Here is a 24062-nt window from a genome sequence, read left to right as displayed (position 1 = left end):
TTGACGAATCTGTGCGTGACCCTTCTTACTAATGAACCAGTCCTAGCGTGGCATCACTTACGTCACACTAGCACACACACCCCTTCTCAGTGCCATCGCTGAGACGCTGACAAAGTTTTTCGGTCTGACTTCTTTACAACTCACACTTCAAATCAAAGCAATATTAATTCACGAGCAAAACTTCAAACAAAATATGAAAACAAATGTACCTATTTACTACAGGAAGGGTAATACAATTGCTTAAGGAACCTTTCAAAGTAACCTTTGGCTTCCGCTTATTCTTTTTCACAGTTCCCCTCATTCGCGAGCAAAATTCGACATGCAAATTTTACTTCTCAACTGGTCATTGGACTGTTGTCCTAGTGCACTTAGTACTCACTAAATTTCAGTATTATTTCAATCACACCAATTATCTCACAACCTCGATTTACCAATCATGCCGGATCGGTCTACTGAATGGACAAATTACAACATGTACCAAGTGTTTCACTACACTTTTCAATATACTCTGGAGTCTTAGACCTCTCTCCTTAGTTCCGTCATCAACAACCATGTGGATAATTTTTCCTGCATTAAGCGCCACACTCAAATGAAGGACGCCGCTTCCCTATTCTCATTCCTATTGGAGTAAGCCCACTCCTTCTAAACTCTACTGGAGTACACAAACTCCTTCTAAATTCATATACAGCTCAATCATCTGCAAATTAGCTTAGGCTGTGCAAGCGCAAATCACCTCTCTCAATTCAACCAAACACCGCTAGAAACATCCCCTTCATCAATCTAGAGGGTCTCCAAGAACTAGGGAAAGTCACTTAAGGCAACAAGCAACTCATCTTATCAGATCCGTATAATATTTCAGAAAAATTAACAAATCTATCTCTTTTTAGTATTTTCTTTTTTTCACAAGTTACATTACTCTTATTGTGACATCATCAAGTGATGACGGAACTATAATCTGCTACCAAAAACTGCTGCAGCGCCACAAAATCATAACTATTACTTCAAACTGAATAGTTGATTTTGCAGTAGAGGCCAATGGATTGCCACGACAAAGGCTTGAGGAGATGTCAAAAATGAGCAATGTGGTCATCAACAATAATCAATATATTAAAAGATCTGGACCTTAAACCATAACCACACCAGTTTATTAGGAAGAATTGTGAATTTATTCCCCTAAATTAACAATACTAATGTCACGAAAATAACTCTAAAACATAAATGATAAGCATACAGAATCAATAGTGGCTGATTAGAACGTCTTATATATCTGAGTTTAATCAATTAATTCAAGAAAATAATCTCAAGTATCATAATACTGGATAATAACACTAGAATTGGCAACAAAGGTAAAGTATACATTAGTACAAACAATCAAAGAATGTTAACACGAATCATGAGCATGTGAAGGTAGATTCCCTCACTAATCACAAATTAGCATTAACATGTTGGACTTCGTGTAAAAGAATTTAGAAACACAAATTTAGAAAAATCACTGTAGCTCGGGTTATTATAAAAATTCATTATTATTATTATGCAGCAATTAAACTATAAGTTGCAGCTGGTACCTTCAAAGCAAAAGAGACACATTAAATCAATGCAATTTCATACATTACCCGTAGAACAACAACATGCAGTCTACTTAGGCAAAGGGACACCATCAGGATCGTGCCTACATCGACAGTTAAACCCACATTGCTAAAATGACTTGAACCACCAAAGGATAGCGGGATCTCGTTCTCTTCTCTCTCCTGCACTACTCCACACCCTCGTTAAATTAAATATTGAATAGTCTAAGATTGGTCAGTACGTTGGGTGGTTTACGATTCAAACAATTGTTCTTTTATTTGATAACCTAAAATACAATGACATCAACAATAACCAGGGCATATTCATAACAGTAACTTTTCATCTTCCGTCTCGTCTGTGACTCCATTGTTCCATCTCGTCTAAACTTCTCTTCTCAGGAAGAAACATCTCAACTCGCAACATCTACTTCCATCCTTGAGGAAGAAACCACGTATTAGTGACAATTTCATAAAATAGAACGTTCAAACGTGTGTAATGACTTAATAAATCTGACGTTGTAAGAAATAATGCAGCAGCCCACTAGGGGTAGCTATTTACACATTTTTAAGCTAGTAAGTACACTCTTTTATGTAAGCAGTGAGCAACGGAAAATAACTATGACTTTAGCTAGAGTTTTGCTTAGCGAGAGAACAAAAATGAATTATTGTGACCATTTACAAAAGTCACCTGTTTTCACATGTTAATTCACCAATGATTAATACATTAGAAATCATTAAGAAAACATCAGAAAATTTGCCCTCCTGCACTAGTATCAATGAAAATAGGACAAGTTCCTAGGGGACCATGACTAGGAATATCATGACAAGGAGAATCGGGAACAGCTGGACCAGAAGTATGAGAGTTGTGTGGACTATTGGCACTGGAAGAACCAGGACTAGGCAGACCAGGTTGTTCAGGATCAGGGAAACCAGGAAAAGGAAGATAATGCCCAGGGGGACCAGGAGAAGGACGTTGACAGGACCTGGATTAGAACAAAGACCAGAAAAACCATGACGGAGAAGACTAGGGGCCTGATTCTCAAAAAGCAGTTTGTAGTAGTGTAGGAAAATGGCGTCCTGTTGCAGTTACCAACCACTTTTTGCCTGATATTGATGCTGACTTGAATAAGAAGTGTGCTGGGTCCCTGCTAACCAGGCCCCAGGACCAGTGTTCTTTCTCTAAAAAGGTACCATTGTTTCCATAATTGGCACACCCCTGGCACACAGTTACGTCCCTTGTAAAAGGTAGCAGTGGTACCAAGGGCCCTGTGACCAGAGAAGGTCCCTAAGGGCTGCAGCATGTGTTGTGCCACTCTAAGGGACGCCTCACCTAATACATGCACACTGCCATTGCAGATTGTGTGTGTTGGTAGGGAGAAAAAGGCAAAGTCGACATGGCATCCCCCTCAGGATGCCATGTACACAAAATACTGTCTGTGGCATAGGTAAGTCACCCCTCTAGCAGGCCTTACAGCCCTAAGGCAGGGTGCACCATACCACAGGTGAGGGCATAGCTGCATGAGCAATATGCCTCTACAGTGTCTAAGTCCATTCTTAGATATTGTAAGTGCAGTGTGGCCATATTAAGTATATGGTCTGGGAGATTGTCAAAAACAAACTCCACAGTTCCATAATGGCTACAATGAATACTGGGAAGTTTGATATCAAACTTCTCAGGATAATAAACCCACACTGATGCCAGTGTTGGATTTATTACAAAATGCACACAGAGGGCATCTTAGAGATAACCCCTGTATTTTACCCAATCCTTCAGTGTTTGGACCAACTGGTCTGTGCCAGTCTGCCACTGAGACGAGTTTCTGACCCCCTGGGGTGAGAGCCTTTGTGCTCTCTGAGGCCAGAAACAAAGTCTGCACTGGGTGGAGGTGCTTAAAACCTCCCCCTGCAGGAACTGTAACACCTAGCAGTGAGCCTTAAAGGCTCAGGCTTCGTGTTACAATGCCCCACGGCACTCCGGCTAGTGGAGATGCCCGCCCCCTGGACACAGCCCCCACTTTTGTCGGCAAGTCCAGAGGAGATAGTGAGGAAAACAAGGAGGAGTCACCTACCAATCAGGACAGCCCCTAAGGTGTCCTCAGCTGAGGTGACCCCTGCCTTTAGAAATCCTACATCTTGAGTTTGGAGGATTCCCCCAATAGGAATAGGGATGTGCCCCCCCTCCCCTCAGGGAGGAGGCACAAAGAGGATGTGGCCACCTTCAAGGACAGTAACCATTGGCTACTGCCCCCTAGACCTAAACACACCCCTAAATTGAGTATTTAGGGGTGACCCTGAACCCAGGAAATCAGATTCCTGAAACCTGAAGAAAGATGAAGGACTGCTGACCTGAAAGCCCCGCAGAGACGACGGAAACACCAACTGACTTGGCCCCAACCCTTCCGGCCTGTCTCCAGACTCAAAGAACCTGCACAGCGACGCATCCGACAGGGACCAGCGACCTCTGAGGACTCAGAAGACTGCCCTGAACCAGAGGGACCAAGAAACTCCCGAGAACAGCAGCACTGTTCAAAAACTGCAACATCTTTGCAACTTGAAAGCAACTTTTAAAGAACTCTCTCTTCCCGCCGAAAGCGTGAGACTTCTCACTCTGGCTCGAGTTCAGGAGAACTAACACCGCAGAGAGGACTCCCAGGCGACTACGACAACATGAGTACCCTGAGTCGACCCCCCTTCACCCCTGCAGCAACGCCTGCAGAGAGGATCCAGAGGCTCCCCTGACCGCGACTGCCTGGTAACAAGGAACCTGACGCCTGGACCAAGCACTGCACCCACAGCCCCCAGGACCAAGAGGAACCACCCACCAGTGCAAAAAAATGTCTCCATCTTTTGCCAACCTATACAGGGGCTTCTTTGAAAAACTGAATTTGGCACGACTGTCCACCAGAACTTATTGAACACATTATATATTGGGGGAGATACATAGATGATGTCTTAATGTTTTGGTCAGGTGATGTCAGGTCCCGCGACTTATTTATTGAACATCTAAGTCTCAATTCTTATCATTTCAATTTACTAGTACTCATAGTGAGACAGAGATTGACTTTTTGGATGTAACTCTCTACATGGTGGGCAACAAGATCTGTTTAAAAAGGTATAGGAAACCTACTGCATGTAATTCCATACTACACACTTCTAGTGCCCATCCTAGATCACAGATTAATGCAATACTATATGGTGAAGCGATTAGGATCAGACGTAATTGCAGTCAGGATGAGGTTTTTGCACGAGAACTAAATCACATGGAAGAACGACTACTAGCACGTGGGTATCCTAAGAAACTTCTTAAAGATACAAAAGCAAGAATTAATCGAGTCAATAGGCTTAACTTAGTCTCCAATACTAATCGCACTACCATGGGTACTAGCAAAAAGAATAAGAATATAAGGAGGGAACAAATTAAATTATCTTTCATTTTCCCGTACACCATAATTTGTCCAGAGATTTACAAGATATGCCAGAAAAACTGGTTGTTACTTTTATCAGACAATACCTTGAGTAAAGGAATTACTACCAGACCATGTATTGGACACAGTAGGGGACGCACGCATAGGAATCAGATATGTCATAGTTATCTACCACCCTCTCCAGTAAAAAAGATGTGGCTGCCTAATTTACCCAATGGTGTTTATAAGTGTGGGCGATGCAGTATTTGTCATTATGTGAAAGATAGAATCTCTACTTTTTGTTACCACACAAACAGAACATATACGATTACTAAATTTATGAATTGCAATACTAAATTTATTGTATATTGCCTAATTTGTGTTTGTAACTGTGTATATGTAGGCAGCACAATCAGGCCATTTAAGGAGAGGTTCCAGGAACATATCAGGGCCATAAGACATAATGACACCAACTACCCCTTTGCACAACACTATAAAATGGCCCATGGTCAGAGAGAGGTACTGGACATATCCACGCATGGCATGGATACTATAGGCACCTGCGCTAGGGGTGGGGATAAAAATCTGAGGTTAAGACAGCTGGAGAGTAAATGGATAATTAGATTGAGAGCGGTAGAGGAAGGGTTGAATACAGAGAAGGACCTACATGTGTTTTTGGAATAATATGCTGCGTATGTATTGTCTTTTTTTGCTGGTGATTACAGTGTTTATATTCATATCATGCTACATGTTACTTATTTGATGCTTTTCTAATTTGGTTAAGTCAAGAATGTAATCTTCACATCATCTATGTATATAGATACAGAATATATCTTACCCCATATACATGATATTTTAGATTATGCGCCCTTTCTTTTGGGTAGGGGTGTTATATGTGATCCAAGGAATAATATGGTATTGTCCACACTGCATGGTTTCATTTGACCTCAGAATGCAGGGACATATCTGCTATGTGCTTGGTAATTAGTTCCTTATAGCTATGATTGCCCAGATACTTGCTTTTGGTATTATATTGTCAATTTGGTGTTTATTTCTTTAATACACATATGGGTCTCTTCACTTGATCGGCCATTTGTGATATTCACTCTTTCTCTTTCTATAATTTTAACACCATGGTGCATGTTCTAAAATGGCGACTGAGGTTATATTGTACTCTTCAGATCTCTGCTTTTAGCCTAGTCCGTCGTCTATTTCAATAACTATGACAGACAGGGTCCACCTTTAAAAATGTCTGACACGCGCGACCGTAGGTTCTTGATACATCTGAAAGACGAGTGCTGCACGGAAGGTGACGGTGAGTTTTAGCACGCTTTCGGGGTGTCGGTCATCATTATTGGAATTTTGTATCTTGGTTATTTTATATTTAGTAGTTCACGCTGGCAGTGGCTATTAAATTCAATACACTTAACTTTTGCTACAAGTCAAACGCAGTATTTTCACTCGTAATGGTGTGGGCTTGTAATTATGCTAAGGGGTACTGTAAGAATTATTTTTCATTTCCGGTTGGAGTTTTATTACATTGTGATGGTGGGAGGTCGATAGCACGATTCTCCTTTTTGGTATCTTATGCTGATAATAGCTCTGTTTATCTACGGACATGAGATCATATTTTATCGGTGTAGTATGTAACATATAAGACAACTTTTTCCTCTCTCTTTTCCACCACAATATATAGACATGTTACTTTGTACAGGGGAGTTTCTTTGCTTGACTCGTTTGTTCTTTAATGGTTTCTTCGATAAGGCAAACTCTGGGGGTCATTACGACCCTGGCGGATGGCGGAGAAGCGGCGGTAAGACCGCCAACAGGCTGGCATTTTTTTTATTTTTTATTATGACCATGGCGGTTACCGCCATGGTCATTCGCTGCTTCTCCGTTCCGCCCGCCAGGGCGGAGACGACCGCTGGGCTGGAGACCAGGGTCTCCAGCCCGGCGGTCGTCACTATACCGCCGGCGGTATTTGGACCCAGCTTACCGCCATGGATTTCCTGCGGTTTGAACCGCCATGAAATCCATGGCGGTAAGCACTATCAGTGCCAGAGAATTCCTTCCCTGGCACTGATAGGGGTCTCCCCCACCCCCACCCCGACTCCCTCCCCTACACCCCCGCCACCCCTGCCACCCCCCAAAGGTGGCAGGACCCCCTCTCCACCCCAACCCCCAACATCACTTCACTCATGCACACACGACACACACGCAGGCACCACCAACACACATACACGCACACACACTGACATACATGCAAACATCCACATACACAGTCAGACACACACACCCACATTCAAACATACACGCACAAAACTATGCAGACATATCTACAGACATACACGCACTCATTCCCATACTCACGACACCCACGCAAGCATACAGGCACTCAGACATCCCCACTACATACACACACGCACACCCCCATGCACGCACACAACATACAACATCCCCCACCCTCTCCCCTCACGGACGATCGACTTACCTGGTCTGACGATCCTCCGGGAGGGGACGGGAGCCATGGGGGCTGCTCCGCCGACACCACACCATCAACAGAACACCGCCACGCCGAATCACAGGATGTGATTCGGTGGGCGGTGTTCTGTTGACGTGGTGGTGGAGGTGGAGCAACCTCCACTTCCCCGCCGCCCGCCAGTATGGCTGTTGGCGGCTCTCCGTCTGAAAAAGGACAGAGAACTGCCAACAGTCATAATACACCGAGCGGCAAACCGCCACCACTGGCGGTCTTCCGCATGGCGGTCCCTCGGCGGTCTTGAGAAAAGACGGCTGAGGTCAAAATGACCCCCTCTGTCTTTTCTACCAGTGGTGTGATTTACATACCATTCTTTTTTTCCAGACTTATCAAGGTCGTTGTTTTTATTCCATACTTCATGCCATGAAATTGATTTATTTATGGCATTATAATATACTTGGAGGACACTGGAAACCACTTTTATAGTATTCTGATGAGACACTAATGTAGATCATTTTGGTAGGTCAAGTGGTTGCTTGCTTTGGGTTGGATTGATTTCTTATTTGTTTCATATGCCACGATCTCATCCGTTTTTTATATTTCTTTGCACGTAATGGTCCAGCTCTACTTTTTGTGTTGCATGTACCACTTTGGGCTATAGGCTTTCAACATACGCACTGCATGTGTCTCGTTTCCCTCACAGGGTCTCGATCAGTACATCTTCTTTTTCTCTTGCCTCACACTCTCACAAGGGAGACCCCTTTGTGTTTTGGCTATTATTATCAAAGTCCTATTCTATACCTGCATGGTCCTACAGGACGTTAGTCTACTTATTTTCGTCTTGTAACCATGTTATATACCAGTGTTGGTACAATGATATGCATTTTTTCTTTATATGTATTTGTGTTACAGCCTTGAAAAAGTCTTTTTGACGAAACACGTGTCGGCTGTATTTTCATTTGAAGGATGTCTTGCGCACATGGAACACTTGTGGTCTATATCGGAGATGTACAAAAAAACAAAGAATTAAAATCTGCTTGATGAACTATACTGTGGTGCTATACGATTCTTTACAACAATATTAAGGACTGACTTATGGACTTTCTGGGGGTGTGCCGTGATACATCATGTTATGAGATTGGGTTGTTTTTCAACCAGGATTTATGCACCTGAAGTGGCTGGGTGTGGTATTGCTTGGCACCCACGTGATAATGTATTAGAACTATATTAACTAAGCTGGTATACCAAGGAAGTGCGAACCTTTGAGCACAGCCACTGCCAATTGTATGTTAACACCAGTGCAGGAGTGACCAGCAGGCGGCCCTCATCCTAGCCCAGTTGGTGGCTGGCCCGTAAAGCCCCCCTGTGCCCTGCCTGCATCGCCTAAGTAACCCCTGGGTCCCTCCATTGCTGTCTATAGCAAACCCGACGCCTGCTTTGCACACTGCACCCGGCTGCCCCTGTGCAGCTGAGGGTGTGTTTTGTGTGCCTGTTTGTGTCCCCCCAGCACTCTACAAAACCCCCCTGGTCTGCTTCCTGAGGACGCAGGTACTTACCTGCTAGCAGACTGGAACTGGAGCACCCCTGTTCCCCATAGGCGCCTATGTATTTTGGGCCCTCCTTTGACCTCTGCACCGGACCGGTCCTGTGTTGCTGGTGCTGTGGCTTTGGAGTTGCATTGAACCCCCAACAGTGGGCTGCCTATGCCCAGGAGAGTGACTGTGTAAGTGCTTTACTCACCTGAGAAAACTAATCAAACTTACCTCTCCCAGGAACTGTTGATTTTTGCAGTGTCCACTTTTAAAATAGCTTATTGCCATTCTAACCTAAACTGTGAGTACTACTGCTTTGAATCAAAGTTCCATACTTACCTGTGTGATGTGCTTTGCATTTCATGTACTTACCTCAAGTCTTGAATCTTGTGGTTCTAAAAGAAATTAAGAAAAGAAAATATATTTTTCTATATAAAAACTATTGGCCTGGAGTTACGTCTTTGAGTGTATGTTCCTCATTTATTGCCTGTGTGTGTACAACAAATGCTTAACACTACCTTTGATAAGCCTACTGCTCGATCACACTACCACAAAATAGAGCATTAGTATTATCTAATTTTGCCATTATCAACCTCTAAGGGAAACCCTTGGACTCTGTGCAGACTATCTCTCACTTTGAGATAGTATATACAACTTCCTACAAGTAGCTTTTGTAGTACTATAGAACATACTATAAAATGCACTTCAAACTGTAAGTTTTGCCTATACTTATGTGTGCAGAGTTCTTTGCTCCAATTGGAGTCTCTGCACATGTAAGTATAGATTGTGGTAGTAACTGTGGGAGGGGCATAACAAAGTTTGTGGGAAAAGGGGCACTCTTACTACTAAAGGGGAGGAGTATATGGTTTAAGTAGAGTCAGGGATGGACTTACAGAAAGGATGTCACCCACCCACACAAGAGTAGGCCAATTGCTTTAACCCGGGGTGGAGACATGTAAATTACACATTTGTAGCAAGTTTACACTTGGAATTTGTGAATAACGAAAGTAGTACATTTACTGCAAAATGTAAACTTTCTCAAACTTTCTCAAAAGTATAACGTACCTTTGGGACTCATGCCCTAGAGGTTTAGGAATCAAGAAGACCAGACCCTCAAGGATTAGGACCAGGAGGTCCAACTGAATCATAAGGGCCAGGACCACGATGACTAGTTTAGAACCAGAAAGTGGTGGTCACGGTGTCTGAGGAATAGGGCCAGAAGAAGAAGGACCAGTATGAGTACTAGAAGTATCAGGAGGACCAAAGTACAAACCAGGAGGATGAGGATGAAAACCTAGACCAGGCATGGGAGCAACAGGCAGAAGGGTATGGCCAAAGCAAGAGGAACCACAACCAGAAGGATGAGGATCAGAACTAGGAGGAACAAGACCAGGGCCTAGATAAGGACAAGAAGAATGAGAAGGACCAGGAGGAATTCTAAGAGGAGAATGAACAAGAATAAGAAGAGGAGGAGAAGACTAGCAGGAGGAGATTGTCCAGGAGGAAGATGATCATGAGGAAAAACAGAAAGACCAGGAGGTAGGATGAGACCAGGAGGCTGCGAATCAAAAGGAGCAGATGGACTAGGAGGAGGAATAGGATCAGAAGAAGACAGAGGGCCAGGGAACGGACCAGGAGGAGAAAGACGCCAATATTTTAGGCCATATTTATATGGTCATGCCCTTAGTTACAGGTGTCACACCTCCATTAAGTGATTCTTAGTTACTCTTCTTAGGCGGAAGACCCTTTAGACACGCTTCACCATTTGACTCCTCTTAAAGCATTGTTTGTCACCCTCACCCGTCTTAAAATGCAGTATGTTTATAACCAATTATGTAAAGCAGAACAGTCTTACTACTACAATGTTCCTTCTTGCTAATTTCTTGGAGGATGGAGTTTCTCAAAAATAAAGCATAGACTGTCTGTCATTTGCTCTGTTCCTCATGATTCCACCTGTTGGGCCTGGCCCTTTTTAATGAACCACACCCAGGGTTTTGGCTTCCGGTACCGCACCTGTTTTTGGTGGCATGAGGACTCTCTTCACTTTTTTCCTTGCTAACCAGGGGTAAAGTCTTTATACTGTGTCCCTAAAGCATGGTAAAATTGGCATATACCTGATTAGTGCATCTTCTTCACATATATAGTCCCTAGCAAATGGGACTGTAAAACATGCATGCAGGCCTGCACCTGCATTCTGTGTGTGCATTTTTAAACTGCCATTTCAACCTGGCACAATAAACATTTTGCCACCCCTAAACCTTCCTTTTCAATACTTATAAGTCACCCCTAAGGTAGGTCCTAAAAACACATAGGACAGGGTGCAAGGTAGATAGAAATTAAGATATGTGTACTTAAGTTTTAGATGTCCTAACAGTGAAAAACTACTGTAGTTCTTTGCACTGTGGTAAGGATACATCTCCCACAGTCTAACACTGGTTTAGCATTTTACCTTTAGTAAGTGCTAACTTCAGTTTGGGACTAGATAGAGTAATGCTCTTTCTACCCAAGTGAATTGGAATTTAAAATCCTCTTTTATGGTAAAGTCAGATTTTAAGCTATGATTGTGAAAATGCTACTTTTAGAAAATTGGCATTTTGCTGCCTAAATGAACTGTTCCTTTCTAACAGTGTCCAGCGTCACATGACTGTGAATGACTCAGCTGTTGTGGGTTGTGTATTGCTTCCAGATAGGGGAACAAAGAAGGCCTAGGTGTGAGGAGAGTGGGTCTTCCTCACAGGATCACTGGCAAGGAGCAGAACCCTGCCCTGATTTCACTTCAAGGAGCCCTACCTGCAGCACCCAAAAAGGAACCTGAAACCAGGGCAGTCATTGCCTTTGTCAAAGTAAACAGTTTGGAGCTAGGACCAGAACCAGTTTTGGGAATAGGTCAGGGAATTTCCCCAACAAAAACTGGCACCAGAGATAAATGTGGCGCATTCACAACCTCTCAGTGGCACTTTCCTGAAGCTGTGGAAGATTTAGAAGAAGGACAGCCCTGCTCTCTCAAGAGGGAGGATTAGACCTGCTTTCCTTGAACCAAGGCTTCATAGAAGTGCACCCAAGTGTCAGTTGGCTGGCATTCTGTTTGAGCTACAGCAGTACAAAAGGCTTCCAGAGACCTCCCTGCAACTGCCCAACTAGACCAGCCTGGACCTGCCTGAGCCCTGCTGCTGGCCTCTGCTGGAGTGAGTCTTGATCCCCACAAAGTGCTTCCCAGGCCCTGGACCCTTGTCTGGCCATTGAGTGAACTCCTCTGGAAGAATAGGTCAAGATACAAAGATATGGGCTCCTCATGAAAAGTAATTGACCTCTTCATGCCGAGATTCTACAGTCCTTGATGACTGCTAATGTGAAGCTCCAACAAGACCTTCTCCTTGCACCATTCAGTGATGAATAGCTCATCACGCTACACTAGCGTCCATCCATAATGTCCAACCTGCATATTGTTTTGCCGTCATTTTAAATATTTAAAGTGCTCTGTTTGATTTAATGAGCTTTGTTTTTTTTTTTATGTTGTGTTTTCACTTGATTACAATTTTAGTGCTGCATAAATATTTTACACATTTCCTTTAAGGCAAGTCTCACTGATTTTGTGCCAAACTACCAGAGTAAAGCATAGGTTTATTTAGTGACTTTTTGTAGTTCACCCTATCAAGGATTGTGTTTATTATTGGAGTGGGACTTCCACCCCTCTAATAACGCAATTTCTTGCACTACCCCTCATGAACCTCCTCCCCCCTCCCTCTTTAGCTGCACCCTATTTTGGGGCTCTTTCAAGAGACAAAGCAAGAAATTGACAAGCAAAACAGGTAATTCCGTCTTTAAAGAATCCCTGATTGCTATCTGAATTTCATTCCTGATTCTTGCTGTTAGTGGTGAGGGGTTTGGCTATGGGTTTTGTCATCTATCTATCTTAGACCACCCTGTGGACCTCCTACGTTTGATCCTAAAGCTCATGTGGTTATGGGTAGTGTCTATTGTTTCTTTTCGTTTTTCTAACCCTTTTACCTGAGCCTTGCATCTGTGCAGTATTTGAAAGGATTATATAGTGTGAAATGCATGATAACTTGGCATGCCAAATAAGAAAGCAGAATGTTCTGCGACGTGCCAAGTATTGCAGAATTGCTTTTCAAATAGAACGCTGCATTTTCACTGCTTTGACATCAGAGGGAGCCAAAGCACAATAAATGCATCGGTTGTACCCAGTAGGTGACTTTGGACCTGTTGTGTGTACAGCTTTGTGCGCGCGCCCCCGTTGTTGTCAATCTTTGTACATTCCATTGCGAATATCGCATTACAGACTTCAATGCTTTAGGTGGAAATACTGAAGTCCAGGTAATCACTCTTTAGAGTACCCGTTTGTTCATTAGAAGTGTCGGTACTCTCCCATTTAATGTATTTCAGCAGAGCTGAAAAGTGCAGGTACTCTCCTTTTCAAATTGAAGAAGTGCAGGTACTCAGTACCGGAGAGTACCTGCCCACTTAGAGGAATGATTACAGTAGTAGTATTGTGGCTGTTTTGCAATACTGTGCTGCATGGGGTGGTTTTTAAATGTTGTTTTGTGTCTGCTTGTTGGTGGGATTGTATGGAGTTGTGCTTTTGGGAACCAACACGATTACTGGCTGCATGGCCACAATGTGCCTTGCTAACAGTATGCATGAGAGGTGCTACATACTTGCCAATGTTCGTACGATTTTCAAACGCTAAAACACAGTTTTTGGCAGGGCTGGATTGGGGAACCAGAAGCAGCCCTGGCAAAAAATGCTCAAACCAGCCCCGCCCCCTTCCTTTCATGAACAATCTCTTGCCATCCATCCATTCAGCCATCAATAATCTCTCTTTATTTATCTCCTCTCACCTCCCTCTCTGATCGCTTTCTCTATAACTCCACTCTCTCTCCTGAAGCCCCCCTGGGTAAAGTGCCAGGGGCACCAGGAGGGCCCTGCCCTTTCTAAAATGGCCTCCATGGGCTCCAGCCCGCCAGCGAAATGCCCAGTGGAATAAAAGGCCTGTTCGGCCCTTGTTATTTCCATGATCATTACTACCCGGAATTGACATCACAATCTTTGAACTGAAAAAGACATCACAGTAAATCAGCTGGCATGTTTTGTGGTATGGATGAAAGGGAGCACCCTGCGACTTCAGACCTTGATTGTGTCATAAGATGCCATCTTTCTCGTTTCCTCTCTCGCTTCTATTCTGCTTCCCGCTCCTCTTTCCCTTAATTCCTGCCCTCTGCTGAACCCCTCCAGTCTCTTTGCTCTGAGATCTCTCACTCAGACCCTTCCTTTCTCTTGTTGTTCTCTCTTTCTCTTCTTCCTTCTGCCATTCCCTTTCCACTTCTACCTCCCTCTAGCTCTGATTTTTGGGGTATTTAACAGGCTCATAAATACATCCGAAAGTTTTATTCTTCTCTTCTTTCAAGGTCCAAGGATGTGCCTGGGAGAGAACCTCGCCCGCATGGAGCTGTTTCTCTTCTTCACAGCAATGCTGAAGCGCTTTCATGTTAGTTGGCCCGATGACGCGTCAGGTCCGGATCTTACCAGCATTTTTGGAATAACACAAAGCCCAACTCCCTTCAAAATGAGGTTGAAGTGCCGCCTGCAAAATTAAAGTGATCCACGGAATGGAGCTCTATGCATAGAGCAACGATGGCCCTCTAGCCTCGAAACCACCTTGATTCAAAGTATAAGATTGATGCTGAATAATTTCAAGGAATTTTCAAAATATGTTCACGGTATTTTCATGAATTTTGTGATTTTGTTGCATTTGTAGGTCTTGTATTAACCAGGACATTTTGATTTTACTCAAAGTATGTGTATAATGTACCTACATAAGGGACCTTTCAGCCATTAATCTTTGTCCATTTGTCTGTTCTTGTGCCATTCACATTTTGCTTCCACCAACTACAGCATTCAGCATGGGACAATGAATCAGTCGACTTAAGCCACTGGCTTACTTCACTCTGCGTAACTTCGTTTAGCCCTTTCACAAGGAGCACATCCACACTCAAGGTATTTCCCTGCAGTGCCAGTGTTTTTGTTTTATTCTTTATTATTACTTTAGTGTGTAGAGCCTGGTGTGATAGCAAGAGGAGCACAGGGCACATCCAGCTTTATCAGATCCTGTCTCCTTTCAATGCTGCTGTTAATTCCTTTTGAAGTGGGCTTTGTCTGACTGCTGCTTTTAAACACCAAGCCAGCAGCTCACACGAGAACTCTGAATTTAAGCTCATGAGGGTGCTCTATTTTTGCACCCAACTCTTTCTTTCTTTCTTTCTTTCTTTCTTTCTTTCTTTCTTTCTTTCTTTCTTTCTTTCTTTCTTTCTTTCTTTCTTTCTTTCTTTCTTTCTTTCTTTCTTTCTTTCTTTCCTTCCTCTCTTCCTTCCTCTCTTTCTCTCTTTCCTTCTTCTTTTGTTCCTTTGTTTTCTCATAGTTACCTATAGGGGTTTCAGCTAGACTTTGGCCCTCATTTAGAGAATGGTGGTAAAAACCAGCTACCGCGGCGGCGACGGACGCAAAAAGACCTTCGCCGCGGCTACCATAGGTCCACCATATTATGACCACAGCCGGACGTCCGCCACAGGAAGGGCGGAAATCCGGCTGTGGCCATAATGGCGGTTGGCAGTAAGGTGGTGCTGCTACCACCTGCCGTACCACGCCAGTAAACCGCCGCCAGCCGTATTATGTCAAATAATACGGCCTGGCAGTGTTCTGCTGGCAGGCACTGCTGGCGGTAGCAGAGCCCCGTCCCATCCCATGCCGGAAGACCCCCTGGATTCAGGTAAGTCGGGTTTCCGACAGGGGAGGGGGTGGGGGGTTTGTGTGCATGTGTGGGGGGTTGCATGTAGGTGTGAGTGTGTGCGTGAATGCGAGTGTGTGTTTAGTGTTGTTTGCGTGAATGTATGAATGTGTGTTAGTGCGTGTATGTATGGAAATGTGAATGCATGTATGTACGGAAATGTGAATGCATGTCTGCGTGTATGTTTTGATGTGTGTGGATGTGTGCATGAATGGATGAATGCATGCATTTATGTTTGTGTGGATGAGTGTGTGTCTGCGTACATGTGTGTTTTTGGGGGGGTGGCGTGGATGTAGGTGGTTTGGGGAGTGTCTGGGGAGTGTTGGGGGAGGGGAAGGGGCCTCCTATCAGTGACAGGGAAGGAATTCCCTGTCACTGATAGGGCTTACCACCATGGTTTTTGTGGCGTTACGAACACCACGAAAACCATGGCGGTAGGCAGGGACATAATAGTGCCAATGCAGCCGCCGGGCTGGAGATTCTCACCTCCAGCCCAGCTGCTGCTTCTGCCATGGCGGTCGGAGTGGTACATTGGCGGGTTGGCTTCTGCCAATGTCATAATGTGGCGGTAAGTACTGCCAGCCTGTTGGTGGTACTACCGCCACATTAGCTCAGTCCGCCGGGGTCATAATGACCCCCTTTGTCTATTAGTGTGCGGTTTTGTCATTCACATGTTCTTCAACCTACTCCAGCATGCATCAAGAGGCTATGTGTCAACCCACTTCAGCCATTGCCTGACTTCACTGTGAGCTATATCTTGCTGCCCTTACACAAGGAGAACATCAACACACAAATTAGTTACCTCCAGTGTCATTGAGTACTATGGCAGTATGTGCTTTCTAAGACCAAAACATAATTTGTGCCTTTAGACAATGTTTTTATTTAGATTTATGAGTGCCGGCTTTCCAAACAATACAGTTTTGCAAAAACATGACAAAACAAAACAAGAATTGCCAATACACTGACGTCCAATGCCAGATCTTTTGTCTTTACCAATGCTTGCTTCTACTGTCATAATCTTAAGATTTCATTCTGTACTTTGTTTCATATGGCTTATGATATTTTACAACACACTTGAGGCCAGTCGTTAATCTTGTTACATCACACATTTTTGCAGTAGATAAAAACTAAATATATGGATTTTTTTGCCATTTTTTTGTGCTTTCTTAAGAAGGACTAGAGAAAAAAAAGATTTTGCACTGTTTTTCTCAGTGTAATAAATTAGACTACTCGGCAAAATACATTTGCTTTATTTTTAATATGAAAAAATTTCAGTGTGCTAATTAGCATTGCTTTACTTCTAACAACTTCTTGCTTCCCAACTGCCAAATGTTCGTCTACTTTTCCTACAAAATCCTGGAATGACCTCCCTTTGCAGCTATGGACCTCCACTTCTCTACCGGAATTCCAGAAAGCACTCAAAGACTTGGCTGTTAAACTAAATCACCTAAACCATCATGGTCCTCAAGCGCCTAGATACCCTCTTGATCGATAGACTGATTATTGCATATTATTTTTAACATTTATAGAGGAGAGAGTTGTGCCTAATTTTGGCTTTTAGTAGATCTTCAGCTTTATGAATAATGATATAGGGTCTGTAGTACCCAATATTCGAGGTTGGAAATTAGAACCAAGATTTCAACAATATTTAGTAATTTCATTCCATGTTCCTCAACACATCAAACCATTTTTCTTCTGAGATGATAAGATTTAGTTGCTGTGAAAAATAAATTCTTTATTCCAGTAGCAATCATATTACTGTATTCCAGTTATCATATAGAATCCATGAGCTACTTGTCAAAAAAGGACAACTGACACGTGTTTCACACACTAGTGAGCTTGGGGCTTTCCTAAAAATGTAAATACAGTGTAAGTGTCTGCGCAGTGATTCTAAGGAGAACATCGTGAGCAAATCATTTTATATTATGCTCTGTGCCACAGAATGTTCTTTTTACCAAAGCCTATCTACTTATCTAAGAAGCTAGGGTCTCAATGGCAGAGCACATAGACAAGAAAGAACCTGTCTTGCACCATTCTGTAGGCATGACTTATCTATGATAATTCAATTTACTCTGAACCAGCCTACTGTATAACGGTAATTGGACATGATTCATCTTTTCATTTTGCCTGCGAGTCCTATCCTACAGTGGATTGCGTCCAAGTAATCCCAGCTTATTGTATGAAATGTATTATCAGCATCCAGTAATACAAGAATGGCTGGAATCCAGTTCTGAATTGTCTTCTCAATCAAATGTGCCATCCTGTGAATATTGTACAAGCCCTGTCTACCCAGAACAGAGCCCACCTGGTCGGCCTCGACCAATGAATGCAAAATGTTAGCTGATCTATTATTAAGAACTCTAGTAATATCCTAGTTTTGTGTTCAGGAGTGCAATAGCTCACTAAGATTGACACCCCTCTGGCTCCTTCCCAGGTTTGGGAATAAGCAGGATGTTAGCTTTACTTATTGTGGGGATGAATTCAGAAAACTTGTTGAAAGAGTTGAATCTGTCAGCAAGCTGAGGGACAGGCGCATTTATTCCCTATTAAGACCACTGGGATTCCCTGGAGCCTGGTGTCTTGTTTGAGTCCGCTGCTGTGATGGCAAAAATGACCTCCTAAGCTGTGTAGATATTTTTACACAAAAAATGATCTCTGTTGTGCCTCTCTCACCTTACACTTGATTACCTTCAGGTAAGTTCATCTTTGCTATGTGTGCAGAAGCCCTTTGTGCTCTAGGTTGTAATACCAGAAGTTTGTCTGCTTTATTGTCTTTTTTGTAGAAAGCTTGTTTTAGATGAAGGAGACCATATTCTGTTTCAGTCATTCTCAGCACTTGAAATTGGCCTCTAATCATGGATATCTCCTTGGGTTATTTATGAGACAATGTTTTCTTTGTTCTGTATTCTGTTTTTGGTTCCCTAAGTTGCTTAGCCTCAGGAAATCTTCCATCCCTATGAGTTCTAGTGGTCATCATCAATTTCCTGAGCACTTGACGGCTCACCCCCACAACTCCTGTTCAACTTGTGAGCGATCAGAAATGGTCCCTCTACCAACCTTTTGCATGTTATGTAACCTGCAAAAGAGTTTCCTTAAGATGAAAATGTAATCTACTATATGTTCTCTGGGCTGAGTTGCTCAGACACAAGTCAGAGATCATGTGTCTCACCTGCTTAGTGTGTTGTGAAGCTTGGGCAGATATGTCTAGGTTGTGTTCTTATGCTATGTTTGATATCCCCATAGAGAATCAATCACTCGGCTGACCAACACAATCCTAAATAATTTTGGTCAGAATGTCCCCGCGGTGTGTTAGGGGCATATGTGTTTATGAATTTAGGCCCTCATTACTACTTCAGTGGTCTTTTTAAAAGCCTCCGAAGACGCGGGCGCCAACATACCGCCATTGCTGAAGGTATGTTTGGTGCCCTATTATGACATTTCCGCTGGGCCAGCAGATGGAAACAGCGTTTCCGCCCACTGGCCCAGCGGAAAAGTCACCACAACATTAAAGCACATAATGCCCATAATTCAGGCAGTGGAATGCACGATGGGGCTGTGCAGGAGCCCCCGAGTCTCCCATACCGCCATGGCCATGGTGTTTACTGCCATTGACAGGCTGGCAGATGGGGACTCGTAATCGCAGTGCTGCCCTGGCGGATTACAGCCTCTAGGACCGGCAGGCTGCAGGCTGGTGGCAGCCTGGCAGTATCAGCGGTATTACCGTTGCAGGTCCACCCCCGTCATAATGTGGAGGTAAGTACCGCCAGCCTGTTGGCAGTACTACCGCACATTATCGCCACCCGCCGGGGTGATAATGACCCCCTTAATCTTCACCACGAATATCCATATTCATCAATGTGTATCTCCTCCCCAGATTGCGTATTAATCTAGTAGAGATAGCCCCCAGATTGCACGTAAGCAGTATAGCTAGCCATTTTGTTTTTCACCCCTGCCCAGCATTGTTGGTAGTACTGATTGTGCTTTATTCCTAACAAGTCATCTCTAAATAAATGACTATCTTGCAAAACCATTATTCCTGGGTCTTGCTGTTTTAGGTATCGCTATACTCTGCCTCTTTTATTAGGGGAATTAAGACCTCAAACATTCAATAATAGGAGTTTGAATGGTCAGGTGTTGTCAGCCTGTTTCCTGATCTGCATCTCCATATTCTGCTGCAGGGTATAAAGAACTTGGGGACCATAAAAACTAAGTCCCTCAACTCCTTTCACTGAAACAAAACAAATGTAACCGTGGACAACATGTCCACAGGACCAGACTTTGAGTAGCAGTCTGCTATACCATGGGAAAATCTTCTGCTCCCCCTGTTGTGGCTTTTTACTTGACATCGCCAGCTTCCAAAGGGATGCACCTGATCACCAAAGCTGATATTCATCAGGTTCTATTACCCTCACCCCTTTTGTAGCTTTCTGATTAAGAAGTCTCACTGTATACTTTCCTACCACAGGAATTCTTCTATACTGTTCGTGTTCTCATGATTGGGACCTGTTTCTTTCAGGTTTCATCTTTCTCTTTAGAGGCAAATGCTGTGTCTTGTGAGTATGAATGATAGAACCTTTCTGGATCCTGAAGGACTCCGTAGCATGATTACATTAGTGTTAGAACATGGTACAGTAAATGCAAGTTTAGAATGTTGAGTTTGTGGTTACACAGTGAAGAATAAAGACATGTAATGCATAGCTCAGTGTGTGGCACTTTCATTGGCTGGTACCCAGGCTGGGGAGAATGCTACAACTGGCGACAAGATAGGGGATGAGTAACCTAAAGATTAACAGTGCTCCCTGAAGAGTTTGCCGTGGAAACTGCTTGTGCATGCCACATGTGCATTCTTCAAAGTGCCAAACCGACGGTTGGTGCATGTGAAGTCAAAGCACTAATTCCACCCAATGTAGAGCATTTAATGATAAAGAAAACTGCTGCAAAGTCTATGCATCATTTGTCATGAACTTACGAACAAGGCCATACAAGAAGGGACTCTGCTACTATGTATTATAAAGCTATCGAGGATACGGAGTGCTACTGATGAAGACAGACACAACCAGGTTTTGAAAGTGCAGCATTTAGCAACTGTAGAATACGTAATAATGATGAAATCAAAAGAGATGCAAGGCAGAGATCAACCGGGTATTAAAAGAGTAAAAACACTGAAACCACAACCCCTTAAGTCAGTGGTCTTCAAAATTTTTAATGCCACGCCCCCCCAGTTGAAAAATAAAAATCATTGGCCACCCCTTAGAATTTTTCACAATTATTTTAGAAAGATGGCACTGTTTAAATATGTCTAAACCTATTTAAACATTGCAGTTAAGTACTGTTACCTTTTTAAAATTGCAATAACATGCTCCTGCTTAAAACAAAGGCATGTTATCTGTATAATATTTCTTTTGGCCAGAGTTTGGCGCCCCCCAGTTTGAAGACCTCTGCCTTAAGTACATGGGAGGGTAATCTGGTTACCTGAACTGACTAAAGAGAGTCATCATACCACTGCTGAGAAGTGCCTGGGGTAGTGCCTATAGAGTGGTCCATACCTGCAGAGACAAGAGGTCCGGCAGAAAGTTATTCTGCCAAAGGAGCCCATCAAAAATGACGCAGAGGCTGGCACATTGCAGGGCCAGGGTGGGGGCATGAATGGGACGGATCCTGATTTCTGGCAAGGGGAGTTGGAGAGAGCTCCAGTCACAGTGTCAGCCAATCCTGTGAACAGTCACAATGCTACCGCCTTCCTGAACCCACCACCACCTTTCGATACTGCCAAAAAAGAAAAATACTGGTGATAGATAGACACCTTGGACAGAGACATTTGATGATTTAATTGATGCACTGGAAGAAACAGATAACAAAAAGATTATCAAGTACCTCAATAATCTTGATGTTGTAAAAGAAGTCATTAAGAAAATGCCATGAGCTGATGAAGTTACGTACTGTCAACTCAAAGAAGATTTGAACCTCAAGTTCAAACCAGTGCTGAATATAGATTATGAAAGGTACATTTTCAGTCAAGAATGACAAAGAGTTGGTGGAGACGTAGATGAATTTGCTGAGAGGCTGGATACACTCATTAAACACTGAAGATTCAGAGACTTGACATGAGAAAGGACCCAGATCATCCAAACAGTGTCCAAAGATTACACTTAAAATAAGTGGCTGTGCAAAACCTTTTATCACCCTCAGCAGTGCATCAATAAATATTATGCTTGAGGAGAAATAAAAGGAACTGTCTCCTTTACCACGACTGACACCATTGAAAACAAAAGTGTACACATTGGCTGCTTCAATGCTTCTGAAAGTAAAGGCTAATTTGTACAAATAATGAAACACAAGAAAACAAAAGTGCAAGCACCCATTCAGGTACTTTAAGGTACAGCCTCAAGTGCCTATTCACTTTCATCACAGCTGCTGATATAGGACTGATATTGGTGAATTGCAATATGAATGCTCATCACAAAATAGTAAGTCAGTTTCCTTCATTATTTCATGGATTAGGAAAACTAAAGAATGTGAAAGTCCAATTGCTTATCAATGAAGATGTTCGACATGTTCCTCAGAGACACAGACAAATTGCATTTCATTTACAAGAAGCTGTTGAAAGCTTGATATCATTGAATATTCTACTGTACCAATGCCATGGGTTTCTCCCATAGTGGTAGTGCCCAAAAAGGCCAATGAAGGATCTGCACTCATCCTTGAGGATATGCGTCAAGCGAGCAAGGCAATTGAAAGAGAATGACGTCCTTTTCCGCACACTGCTGATATAACACAACTGAACGGTGCAAAAGTCTTCTCTTGCCTTGATTTAAATAAAGGATGTCATCAATTGGAACTCAAGGAGAATTGCAGGTACATTACAAAGCGATGACATATTGGTTTTCGGAGCTACGCAAGGAACATGAAAAAGCTTTATGGCAAGTGTGTTGTTTATTTATTGATGCTGATTTAATGATAAATGCTGAGAAATGTGAATTCAATAAGACAAAGTTAAAGTTCTCTGGCCATATCTTTTCTGATGGGGGTATGACACCCAATCCTGTGAAAGTACAAGTGTTGTCACCTGCCAGTCCCCCACAAGATGTTTCCATGCTGCGTTCGTTCCTTGGCATGGCCAGTTACTGTTCACGATATACAAGACCATGCCACTGTGAGTGCTTCACTGAGAGTTGACAAAAAATAATGTTTAATTTCACTGGTCACATGAACGCAAGCAGAGTTTTTAAGAGAATTAAACAAGCCATTGAAAACGCTACTGAAATGGCATATTTTGATACTAAGCTACATACTAAAGTTGTTGTTGACGCTGACCCATTCTGGTTAGGCGCTATCCTCGCACAGCACAGCCAAATGCTTAAAGACATATTATGGCCTACGCAAGCAAAAACAAATCTCAGATGGAACATGCTTATTTGCAACCAGAAAAGAACATTTAGCAGTGGTGTTGGCTTGTGAGCATTTCCATGTATTCCTTTATGATAGACATTTCACGCCTGTGACAGATCATAAAGCATTACTGACTATGGCCCTCATTACAACCCTGCCGTTCAAAGACCGCCAGGGTTGTTTTGGCGATCGTACAGCCAACAGGCTGGCGGTACAAATCGCCATATTATGACCGCAGCAGTAGCGCCGCGGTCACACCGCTGGGACCGGCGGTTTCCCGACATCGTTGTCCCGGCGGTTATAATCCGCCAGGGCAGCGCTGCTTGCAATGCTGCCCTGGGGATTATGGCTCCCCTTCCCGTCAGCCTGTCAATGGCGGTAGAGACTGCATGGAAATGCTGGTGGGAAGGGGATTTATAGGGCCCCTGGGGGCCCCTGCACTGTCCATGCACTTGGCATGGGCAGTGCAGGGGCCCCCAGGCACAGCCCCACCCTGTTTTTTACTGTCTGCACAGCAGACAGTGAAAAGCGTGACGGGTGCAGCTTCACCCGTCGCACGGCCGCAACACCGCCGGCTCCATCAGGAGCCGGCTGCAATGTTACAGCCGACATCCCCACTGGGCCGGAGGGCGGAAACTCTGTTTCCGCCTGCCGGCCCAGCGGGAATGTTTTAATGCGGTTGGTGGGTTTGCGGCCGCATAGGCGGGCGCTCGGTGGTCCAACCTTGGCGGGCGGCCTCCGGCACCTACCAAGGTTGTAATGAAGGCCTATGTTTGGCAACCCAAAAGCCAAGATGCCTTCATGAATCGAGCAATGGGGTCTACGATTGGAAGAGTACAATTACACAATTGTGCATCGGACAGGGAAAGATCAAAACCCTGCTGACTACTT

General features: G+C 43.6%; 1 protein-coding gene across 2 annotated transcripts in view; it reads left to right on the top strand.

Annotated features, from left to right (window-relative positions):
* The window catches only part of LOC138267970 (cytochrome P450 2J2-like), a 257476-nt gene extending 236997 nt beyond the window's left edge, over nt 1-20479 (top strand). The window contains exon 9 of one of the 2 annotated variants that reach the window (XM_069217265.1): nt 14407-20479. In XM_069217265.1, the coding sequence (XP_069073366.1) occupies nt 14407-14594 (188 nt within the window). In that variant the 3' untranslated portion in view covers nt 14595-20479. Of the gene's footprint in view, nt 1-8360; nt 8497-14406 lie in introns of those variants that run through there. The other variant, XM_069217267.1, reaches the window with a different exon arrangement.
* Nucleotides 20480-24062: the final 3583 nt, after the last annotated feature.

Source organism: Pleurodeles waltl, chromosome 12 (genome assembly GCF_031143425.1).
Source record: "Pleurodeles waltl isolate 20211129_DDA chromosome 12, aPleWal1.hap1.20221129, whole genome shotgun sequence".
Taxonomy (NCBI): domain Eukaryota; kingdom Metazoa; phylum Chordata; class Amphibia; order Caudata; family Salamandridae; genus Pleurodeles; species Pleurodeles waltl.
This window is presented reverse-complemented; position numbering and strand designations above follow the sequence as displayed.